This window comes from Polypterus senegalus, chromosome 4 (genome assembly GCF_016835505.1).
Source record: "Polypterus senegalus isolate Bchr_013 chromosome 4, ASM1683550v1, whole genome shotgun sequence".
NCBI lineage: Eukaryota > Metazoa > Chordata > Cladistia > Polypteriformes > Polypteridae > Polypterus > Polypterus senegalus.
This window is the reverse complement of record NC_053157.1, coordinates 217520450-217531685: the sequence shown is the minus strand read 5'-3', so window position 1 is coordinate 217531685 and position 11236 is coordinate 217520450. Positions and strand designations below refer to the sequence as shown.

Here is an 11236-nt window from a genome sequence, read left to right as displayed (position 1 = left end):
GCTAACACTGGACAGGGCACCAGTCTGCAGCAGGGGACACTTGTGCACCCACCCACACAGGCCCAGTCTGGAGATCTCAATAACTTACCAGACACATCTGTGGGATGTTGGAGAAAAAACAGAGTATCTGGAGAAAATATTACGTGTACTCAGGGAAACACGTTATGAACCCACAGTCCTGAAGTAGTAAGATATTAGCAATAAACACTGTGCCACACCATATGTAACTGTGAATGTGATTTACAGTATGTCAAATTATGTAATACTTTAAGATGCAGCTTTTAGCATCAGGTTTATAGAAGCATAATCCAACTATAAAAATGAAAAGTCAAACTGTATAAATTGAGTAAATAGCCGTATAGCTAACACTAACGTCATATAGAAGAAAAGTTTTAAATGAGTGTCACTCTGGTGCCTTTGTAAAGCACCTGCAGGCTGTTCAGATGTTTAGAGAGATTTTTGTACGGCTCTCTGTCACCGTGTGAGAGGAAACTCAGCGTACTGTAGACAGTAGAAATGTCCTGCATCCTCAGCCTGAACTCCAGTGATAGTCATTGTGTATTCAGTCTCTGATCCGCTGCCACTGAAGCGACTTGGGATATCATCTGCAAGTTGTTCTCCTAAATAGATCAGGAGCTTAGGAGCTTCTCCAGGTCTCTGGTGGTACCAGTCTAACAGCGTACTCACATCAGTGCTGGTTGTACATGTAAAGGACACGTTGTCTCCTACGGAGACTGATTTTGCCGCTGGAGTCTGAATTACCGTAATCTCACAACTGGAGTCTGAAAATGAAAAAGCCACAGTCATGTAGTATTTATTACTTGGGTTAAAAAATGCTATTGGGATTACATTAGCAAAACCATTTAATTCATAAACAAGGTTTGCATTTGTTTTACAACATCAATTATTAAACACCTTCTTACCTTGACTGTATAATGTGAGAAAGAGAAAGATGGGGAGCAGTGGAGAAATCATTGCTGCTTTGGATCCTGCTAGTGTGCCTCAGTAATGAAGTTATAAACCCTGGCAGAGCTCTGAAATGAGAAATGGTGACAGACAGGGTGGCATCTATGCAAAGCAACTTCCTCCTCAGGGCTCTAGTAAACTTTAAAAACGTATTTTACATGTCTTTTATTTACTTTGCAAATAGCTAACCCCTGCTAGAGAATAACTGGAAATTCTTCCAATTATAATTTTTGACAAACTGATAGGCATGACTTTAGACAGTGCATCTGCTACCGGCTATTGGATTTTAATTCTGAGCAGGAGATTAGGATTATGAATAAACATGGCTGATCTGTCTCAACAACATTTGTCACACATCAACAACTGCAGTTCATATGTAGAGTTTTTAATAGTCTCTTTATGGTGTCACCACATTTATGTTCTAGTATTGAGCAAACCCATCTGAATTTGCTTTTCCTTGAGTTTGGAGAAAAAACAGGAATTTCGGCAAACTCAATGAAATGCATTGAAGTCATTGGGGAAGCTGAACTAGTTTTGAAGGAACTATGATAGTGCAAATGGTCTTTTAAGTGTCCCTGAGGGATGAGGAAGCATTTGCCAATTATTTTGGACTGAATATTGTAACCAAAAATGTAATTTAATTTGGAAGCTGGCAATGCTGACCACTGTACCACTTTGTCTCAATGAAATAAAATTAAATTCCAAGTCCAAAACACTTGGAGTCCTTTAGCTCTCTTGCACTTGCAGTCCTTTAGCGTCTCCTGTGCTCCTATCACTCTGATTAACTAACACCCACAGAATCCGTAATGTGAGGGATCAACGTTATGAACTCAGTCAGTCCCTGTCATTTCCTGATCTGCAATGCAATGTGCAATGAATCCATGCTATGAATCTACATCTATTTCAAATTATTCTCATTATAGTCAAGTATGTATTCTTCAAAATAACATTGCAAATTTTTATTTTTATTATTTTATTATGTGGTGGGCTAGCACCCTGCCCTTGTATTTGTTCCTGCCTTTCACCCTGTGTTGGCTGGGACTGGCTCCAACAGACCCCCGTTACCCTGTAGTTAGGATGAAGCAGGTTGGATAATTGATGATTGGATGGATTATTCTTTTTTTTTTTTTTAACATATGGGAGTGCAAATACAGCTGGAGTAAAGATCAGGCAGTGACATCACGCATGCATAGTTTATATCTAACGATCTAATGACCTCTTCTAATATGGCCTTGACTGATAAAATTTCATGAACGGAGCAGGCTGACAAGGCTTTAACTGATATAAAATAAATTTTGATGTCTGCGCCTGCGTTAGGACTTACAGACTAGTCTTGCCATTTCTGTTCGTGGACGAGAAAGCGAGGTATATGACTGCAGTACTAACTCAACAACAAGGAGACAGACAAAGACTGGTCACATACTATTCTTAAAAAAAAATTGGATCCAGTGGCCTCTACAATCCAGAACTGTTAGAAAGCAGCTGCTGCAACAACAGAGGCCATATTAGCATGTGCAGATGTTGTTCTCGTGAGTCCATTAACTGTTAAGGTACCACATGCTGTACATTCCATCTTAGTGCAGGCAATGGCATCTCATTTGACAGCCACGCTTGCGGTAGTGAAGTGTCAAGCTCACAAGGGGAAAACGAATCCAGTGACTGAGGGAAATGCGCATGCAGACATGTGGGCAAAGAAAGCTACCCGGGATCCCACTTCACCACTAACCTCTTTATCCCTACAACAGGAGGAGGAATGAGAGTCACCCGAGGATGCAGTTTTATCTCTACAAACTGTAGCAACAGAAAAGGAGATAAAGATGTGGCAGAAAGAGGGTGCAGAAAAAGACCCAAATGGAATTTGGATCCATCCATTAACTAAAAATCATTTTCTCCCAAAAACTTCCTTTCCAGGTTTTGCAAAGGTGGTGCACGGTCTGGACCATGCTTTCAGAGACGAAATGATGGCACAGGTGCAACAATCCTGGTATGACCCAGGAATTTTCAATTTTGTTGATGAGTTCTGTAAAAGGTGTGCACTATACCAAAGACTTAATGTAGGAAAAAGATTGCAGGTAAGTCTGGCTGTAATACCAATGCCAGAAGGCCCTTTTGAACATCTGCAGATGGATTCTATTGAACTAACCCCGTCTCATGGCTATAAATACTGTTTAGTAATCATCGACGTTTTCTCTCGCTGGGTGGAAGCCTTCCCGTGTCGGCATGCAGATGTCAAGTCAGTGGCCAAAGTGCAAGTTAAAGGAATTATCCCTCGTTGGGGTTTGCCTAAGACAGCGGTTTTCAAACCGTGGGGTGTACTCCTCTTGAGGGGGCACAAAGTAACAAAAAAGGGGGCACGAATGTTTCCATATGTGGTGTAATTTCACTATTCATAGGAAAATTTTAAACTTGTAGCGGTGTATCGGTAGCAAAAAATATAGAATAAATTTTATTAGCTTCAAAAAAAGTTAGGGGGGTGCGATTAAAACTGTTATGAAAACTCGAGTCACAAATACTTAAAGGTTGAGAAACCCTGGCCTAAGAAATTGTAAACTGATAATGGCACTCACTTTGTAAATACTTTGCTACAAGAGTTATCTCAGTAGCTGCAGATTGATGTCCGTCACTACTGCAAATACCATCCACAGAGTGGAGGGTTGATGGCGCATGTAAACTCCACCTTAAAATTAAAATTGGCAAAAATCTGTGAACAAACAGGCCTATCTTGGCCTGATGCATTGCCTTTGGCTCTGGCTGGTCTGCGGGGGAGGACTCATTGTCAGATAGGACTCTCTCCTTTTGAGATTCTTACTGGCCGCACCATGCCAGGTAAAGTCACTCTCCACACAGTCGACAATGATTTGCATCTTTTCTTTCAGGTCTGCATAGTGCCTTACAGGCAGTGCATGAACAAGTGAGGGAAACGTGGAGGACTACCTCTTTACCTGAAATGTCCATTCCTATACCTACTGGGAATTAGGTCCTTATCGGAAAAACACAACATAAACACAGGCATCAACTTAGGTGGAGAGGGCCATTCCAAGTGCTACTGAGCACCCTGCACACTATGAAGGTTGAAGGACTCCCTTCTTGGACGCACGTCTCACACTGTAAAAAATGGCCTGAATAGCTGTTACTATTTTTTGGACTTACTGTGCTGGGACTCTGTCAAGGGATTATTCCCTCTTACCTAGAGGATAATCTGTCCTATAAGTGGCTGAATTTTACTGTGGCACAATTAAGAACAGAGACTTGTTATGCATGTACCACTGCTACCTCTTCCCTATAACATTTTCACTTGTGATATTTTTAAGGATGCACATAACTCTCCTGGTTACCCTTTCAAGTGTATCTTAATGTCAGGAAGTACACGCTACTAGCCAAGTGGCCTGGCAGAATAGAATTGAGCTATAGTGGATATGCTACTAGCTGAAAGGGGAGGTGTGTGTGTTGTGTTCAGCAACAGTTGCTGTATTTTTAATTCCTAATAACACTGCTCCTAATGGGTCCTTTACTATAGCCCTTAGCAAGTCACTTCAAATAGAATTTACCAATTATACAACTACTGCACCTAAGTCAATTTTTGTGTGGTTTCATTCACTATTTTCCAACTGGAAAGTGTCCCTTATTTCATTCGCTATTACTGTAGACACTATCCTTCTTATTGTCTGTCTACTTCTTTGTTGTGCATTTCCCTTTGTCCGTTCCCTTATCACCCGTTTGGTGGCACATCAATTTCTTTTTATATTTCCGGTCCCTAAGCATACTGATCAGATAGACGACATTAAATTTTCCACAGACATTAAATAAACAAAAAAAAAATGGGGGAAATGTGAAAGAAAAATTGACTGCTTGCAATCTACTTAGGGTTAAGAGCCGACAAAGCCATTTTGCTCTAACGGCAGGTTATTTATACAGGCATCTGTTATAAAACGGTGCAGTAAGCTGACCCAGAAAAATTTCCAGTTTCTTTAGGCACACGTCTATTTGACACAGGAAAGATGACTTTTCCTTCTTTAGGGTATATATGACAAGTAAAAGAAAAATAAGAAAAGATGGCCCATTAGCGTAATAAAATAAAATGCTTAAGTAAAGAATATTATGCTTTTTGATTAAATAAGGGGAAGGGGGAGGATGAAGAAATTATAAAAAGCCAATCAAAAATGGAACTTTGCTCTTCTACCTTGCAACGTAGAATCCAGATACTCATCTGTGACAAAATAAAAACCTAATAGATTGCACTTGTCCTGTCTTCCTCTGGGGATTTTCTTCTACAATGCCGAGTAATCATTTCTGTCTTTTAAATAAAAGGGTTGGAACTAAGGAATTTATAACCAGGTGGTTGCATGTTTCCACAGTCGTAAATGCTTTTGTTTGCCAGTTCCAGAAGACTTTGATTCAATGTCAGTCTGCTCACTGGTACTGTATGTGGGTTTTTCTGTGGCTCGCCTCCCACAACCCAAAGATGTACAGATTCAGTGATTTAGCATCTGTATGTGAATGTGCCTTATGATTGGATGGCGTTCTGTTCATGGCTTGTCCAGTCCTTGCACCCAGTGCTGTTGAGACAGGCTGTAATCCATAAAAGTGCTAATCAGATAATGTTTGGAATATGGATGGGTTGTTGAGAGGGTGAATGGTTTGTAACACAGTGGTAAAGACTTCTCTTCTATGCATCACTGAAAATTTAGATTTAAAAGCAACTGCACCAAACTTAAATATTGGTGGCTGAACGCTTTTAAAGAACCATATGACATTTTAGTCATACAAATTGAAGTGCTCCCCATCATGTACTTAAGTGGATTATAAATTTTCAGAGAAAATCCTCCTTTTTCCTATCAATAATTAAACATATAAATAGTTCAATAAATAATTAAAACAAAAATAAAAACAACAAACATTAAAATATATGTGTCTATATTTACAGTCATATGAAAAAGTTTGGGATCTCTTCTTAATTCTTTGGATTTTTGTTTATCATTGGCTGAGCTTTCAAAGTAGCAACTTCCTTGTAATATATGACATGCCTTATGGAAAAGGTAGGATGTCAGCAGTGACATTAACTTTATTGGATTAACTGAAAATATGTAATATGCATCATAACAAAATTAGACCGGAGCATAAATTTGGGCACCCCAACAGAAATATTTCATCAATACTTAATTGAGCCTCCTTTTGCAAATATAACAGCCTTTAGATGCCTCCTATAGCCTTTGATGAGTGTCTGGATTCTGGATGGAGGTATTTTTGACCATTCTTCCATACAAAATCTCTCAGTTCAGTTAAATTTGATGGCTGCCGAGCATGGACAGCCTGCTTTAAATCATCCCATAGATTTTTGATGATATTCAAGTCAGGGGACTGTGACGGCCATTCCAGAACATTGTACTTCTCCCTCTGCATGAATACCTTTGTAGATTTCGAACTGTATTTTGGGTCATTGTCTTGTTGGAATATCCAACCCCTGCGTAACTTCAACTTTGTGACTGATGCTTGAACATTATCCTGAAGAATTTGTTGATATTGGGTTGAATTCATCTGACCCTCGACTTTAACATGGGCCCCAGTCCCTGAACTAGCCACACAGCCCCACAGCATGATGGAACCTCCACCAAATTTGACAGTAGGTAGCAGGTGTTTTTCTTGGAATGTGGTGTTCTTCTTCCACCATGCAAAGCGCTTTTTGTTATAACCAAATAACATTTTTTGTCTCATCAGTCCAAAGCACTTTGTTGCAAAATGACTCTGGCTTGTCTAAATGAGCATTTGCATACAACAAGCGACTCTGTTTGTGGCGTGAGTGCAGAAAGGGCTTCTTTCTCATCACCCTGCCATACAGATGTTCTTTGGGTAAATTGTGCTGAATTGTAGAACGATGTAGAGATACACCATCTGCAACAAGATGTTCTTGTAGGTCTTTGGAGGTGATCTGTGGGTTGTCTGTATCCATTTTCACAATCCTGCATATTCTGCTCCTGTATTTTTCTTGGCTTGCCAGACCTGGGTTTAACAGCAATTGTGCCTGTGGCCTTCCATTTCCTGATTCCATTCCTTATAGTTGAAACTGATAGTTTAAACCACTGAGATAGCTTTTTATAGCCTTCCCCTAAACCAGGATACTGAACAATCTGTGTTTTCAGATCTTTTGAGAGTTGCTTTGAGGATCCCATGCTGTCACTCTTCAGAGGAGAGTTAAAGGGAAACACAACTTGCAATTGACCACCTTAAATACCTTTTCTCATGATTGGACACACCTGTCTATGAAGTTCAAGGCTTAATGAGCTAATCCAACCAATTTGGTGTTGCAAGTAATCAGCATTGAGCAGTTACAGGCATTCAGATCAGCAAAATTACAAGGGGACCCACATTTGTGCACAGTCAGTTTTTCACATTTGATTTAATTTCATACAACTAAATACTGTTTCACTAAAAAATTTTGTTTGGGTAAACACCCCAGTACTGAGATGTTCCTAGGAAATGAAAGACAAACCACTGTTATCTTTTTTGTTGAAAGTAGAATAAATTATTATGCAGGCTGAGAGGGGTTCCCAAACTTTTTCATTTGACTGTATATTCAACACTCATTATCTTAAATAATATTCTGTACCTTAATTTATTTTATTACACACCATACGATATTTTAGTCATACAAATTTAAGTGCTCTCCATCACGTATTTAAATGCATTATTAATTTTCAAAGAAAAACCTTCTCATTTTTCCTATCAATAATTAAACATATATATAGTTCAATAAATAATTATACTGTATTATAAAACCACATTTTATCATCACACTTATTATTTTTATTTTATCTACTATTTACTAACTGTTTGCTTTCACTTAAACCATTTGGATAAATTGTGTTCAGATATCTTCAGGGAAGAGGAAATGTTGGACCAGGTAAGTAGGGTTATCAAGGTAGTTTGTCTTCCATCTGTGTTTTTCAGTACATAATTCACTGTTTCATCAAAATAATTCCACTGAATCCATTTGATTGATGTCTTGGAGGATTTTGAAGACCTGGATTAGTTCCTGACTCAGTCTCCTCTTCTTGAGACTAAACAGGTTTATTTACTTGATCCTGTCCTGACCTGTCCTTTATTCCTGGGATGCACCCGGTTACTCACCTCTGAACAATTTCAAGGGCTGCTGTGTCTTTTTTGTAGCACTAAGTGTTGACTCAGTTATCTGTTCTGAATCATTATATTGATCTTGGGGAAGTGAATTGTAAGAATATTTATAAACTTCGAATACTTGAACTTCCATTCCTTTAGGAAATGTGGTTCATGTGCCTCTCACGAAATATAAAACCCGAGGTTGCTGCATCGCCTTTCACTGCCAGCATATGTCACCTCAGCTGTTTCCCTGACAGACTTGCTATGTGCCTCTGTTGCTCTTTTTTTTGCCAGCCTTGTCATGTGGCTGGACCGCTGCTTGCTATGCAAAGGACCTGATGCCCGATAACATGGTGGATGAAAGCCTCAACTGTAATTCATTGGATGTGTTAGACTTCTCATTGAGCTCAGTGTGCACAACTGGCATTTATGATGAAAACAACTGGTTGGCCTGTGTAGTGTGCTTCACTGTTAAGAGGGTTTACTGCATTTCAGTTTCTGTCAGCAATGCTGTGTGTGACATCCACTGCATTGAATGTCATCATAAAGTATATATGAGTTAAAAACAATGGCTTCAGGTTAGGACTATGACCGATTGTCTCTGTATGCTATGAACTATGTCTGAATTCTTTCCACAGTCATTGTCCGTGGCACGTTTGCATGTCCTAATTATGTTTGTGTAGGTTTTATTTTGGGGGCTCACATAAATGTACAGATTAGGTCCCTTTGAATGAGTGTGTGTGTGTGAGTGGGCCAAAGGATGTACTGACACCATATCCTGTCTTGTGCTTATTGCTACTGGGAAAGAGACACACTCATGAGAACCTTGAATTGGATTAAGCAGAACTGAGAATGTTATATTATGGTACAAATTGTGTATTATCAATTGAACAAGAATTTACCTCAGAACAAGAATTATAATCAGAAAGTTTAGCCTGTGTATAAAATGTATAAGTCAGAGTTAGGTGGGTACCAACATGTGTTGAACTGCAAAATGACCCACCCTGGTTTCTAGCAGCTTGTCAAAATGTGCTGACTGTAGAGGGCGGTATGCCACAATAAATAATATTCAATTTTTAGGCGGTATGAACCATTCATGCTGTTTAAGGGTGTTTTATATACTAAACATTAATTTTTTGTTTGCAATACAGGCGATGGTTCCAAAATAAATTATTGCTTTCTATAGCACATTTCACAGAGCCCAGCATAGCCCAGAAAGTGTAATGGAAGGAATGGCCAGTGTGGTTGGTGTGGCTGATGCCCAGCCAGTCATGCAGTCACTCATCCTGCCACTTCCTGCTGCCATGAGCCACAGAATTATCTTCTTCATGCCTCACATGTTTTTATTTCCCAGGTTTTCTTGAATGTGTCATTAGCTTTGTTTAGTTTATTTCTATGAACAGGATGAAAAATGAAGTTATTGTCTTATTTGAAATTATTTTCAAGGATGTTTTTAACAAATTATTCTTAATACACTCCTTATTTGAATAAAAAAACACAATCATTTTAAATTTTCAAATTAAAAATTTGTGAATTTGGAAATTAAATATTTAATGCAAATACAAAACATTCTGAAACCTCCTGGTTAAGGTGGACCTGAGCCTATCCCATTAATATGGGGAGCATGGCAGGAGCTGAGTCTTAAAAGGAGGCCAGTACACTGCAGGGCCCAGTCACGTGGGGGGAAAATAGGGAATCACCAGTTAAACTGACAAACTTGTTTGTGGAATTAGGAGGGAAAAACAGGGTAGTAAATAAATAACACATATAGAAACGGGGAGAACAAAAGGTTCAACACAAACAGAAACTGAGCACAAGATTTGAACCCATTATGGTTTGAGCCATAAGAAAGCAGAATTAAGTAGTAAAATTGGAATAAAGTTTTACATGAGAAATGGAGTTGATTTAAAGGGGTAAATTATACACAGTTAAGTATCCTATTAGAAATACTAGTTAGTGCCCATCAGCAGCTATAGAATGGCTTTCTTAACCAACTGTGGAAGTGACTGAGTTGACTGCCTCACACCTAAATTAAGAGAATTTCAGTAAGCTAAAGAAGAAGAAATAAAAACATTGATTTATTATTCTGTAGTAAGAAAGAAGAAAAGGACTTAACGAAACAATACATCACTTTTGAAAAACATTTATTTTATTTTATAAAATGTTCAGAACAAAAACCTGTATGTGTGAATATACAATCCTCCTTTTCATCTTTATACTCGATTTTCTTGATTGGGGTCACCTGGCTGTCCAAAAGAGTAACAGCTCAGCAAATACTATAAATATAAGTTACAACACAGGTCAGAGGAGCCTTTAGATCTCAGAAGAGGAAGTTGTAATATGAAGGGTCACTTCCCTATAGTTAAAGATGGTATGTGTGAACAACCACTCCTATTTCCAGTCTCACGTATTTATGATGTTCAGATTTACATGCCTGACGTGATTTGCATACTGATTTTGCTTGGGTGCTCTGCTGTTTTTTTAAAAGTGTGAAAATATTTCAGAACTAAACACCTCTGGAGAACATGGCCTCAGTGATCCTTCTATTGTGGACTGCAATGCTGTTTGCTCAGTGTAAGAAATATGAAAAAATATAGACTTGATAATTTGTGTTAAGAAATATTAGAACAAATGTATTATTATTATTATTGTTTTACCATCATTCAGAACTGTAACAGAGGGCATTGAATGTTGATTATTAATACTAACATTCCAGCTATTTAATTTCTTTAACCACTTTTCCAATAAAACAGTAGAACTAAAATTGTTTCCTAATGTGTGAAGTACGTGACATTGTTTCTTAACTCAGTGCGCTCTCTTTCCTGATTTATTTTCCAGACACCAAAGGGGAGATTGTTTTGACTCAGAAGCCATCGGTGAAATCTGTTCTCCTTGGAGATCAAGTCACACTTGACTGCGTGTCCAGTTCCTCCAGTTTTACTAGCAGCCTGGCTTGGTACCTGCAGAGGCCTAGAGAAAAACCCAAACTCCTGTTTTCTAAAGTGGGTAGCCGAGTGTCTGGGACACCGAGCCGTTTCACTGACAGCAGATCTGGGACTGTGTTCTCGCTGACCATTAAAGGTGTCCAGCCTGAAGACATGGGTGATTATTACTGTCAGCAGTACTATGAGTTCCCTCTCACACAATGAGAAAGAGT

At 38.7% G+C, this 11236-nt stretch overlaps 2 gene segments (V, D, J or C); one reads left to right on the top strand and one right to left on the bottom strand.

Moving 5' to 3' along the window:
* Positions 1-402: 402 nt before the first annotated feature.
* Positions 403-1014, bottom strand: LOC120527971. The segment is given in 2 exon segments: positions 403-782; positions 924-1014. Coding segments are annotated over 2 exon segments (360 nt in total).
* A 9563-nt stretch (positions 1015-10577) lies between these two features.
* On the top strand, positions 10578-11228 carry LOC120528807. The segment is given in 2 exon segments: positions 10578-10653; positions 10918-11228. Coding segments are annotated over 2 exon segments (360 nt in total).
* Positions 11229-11236: the final 8 nt, after the last annotated feature.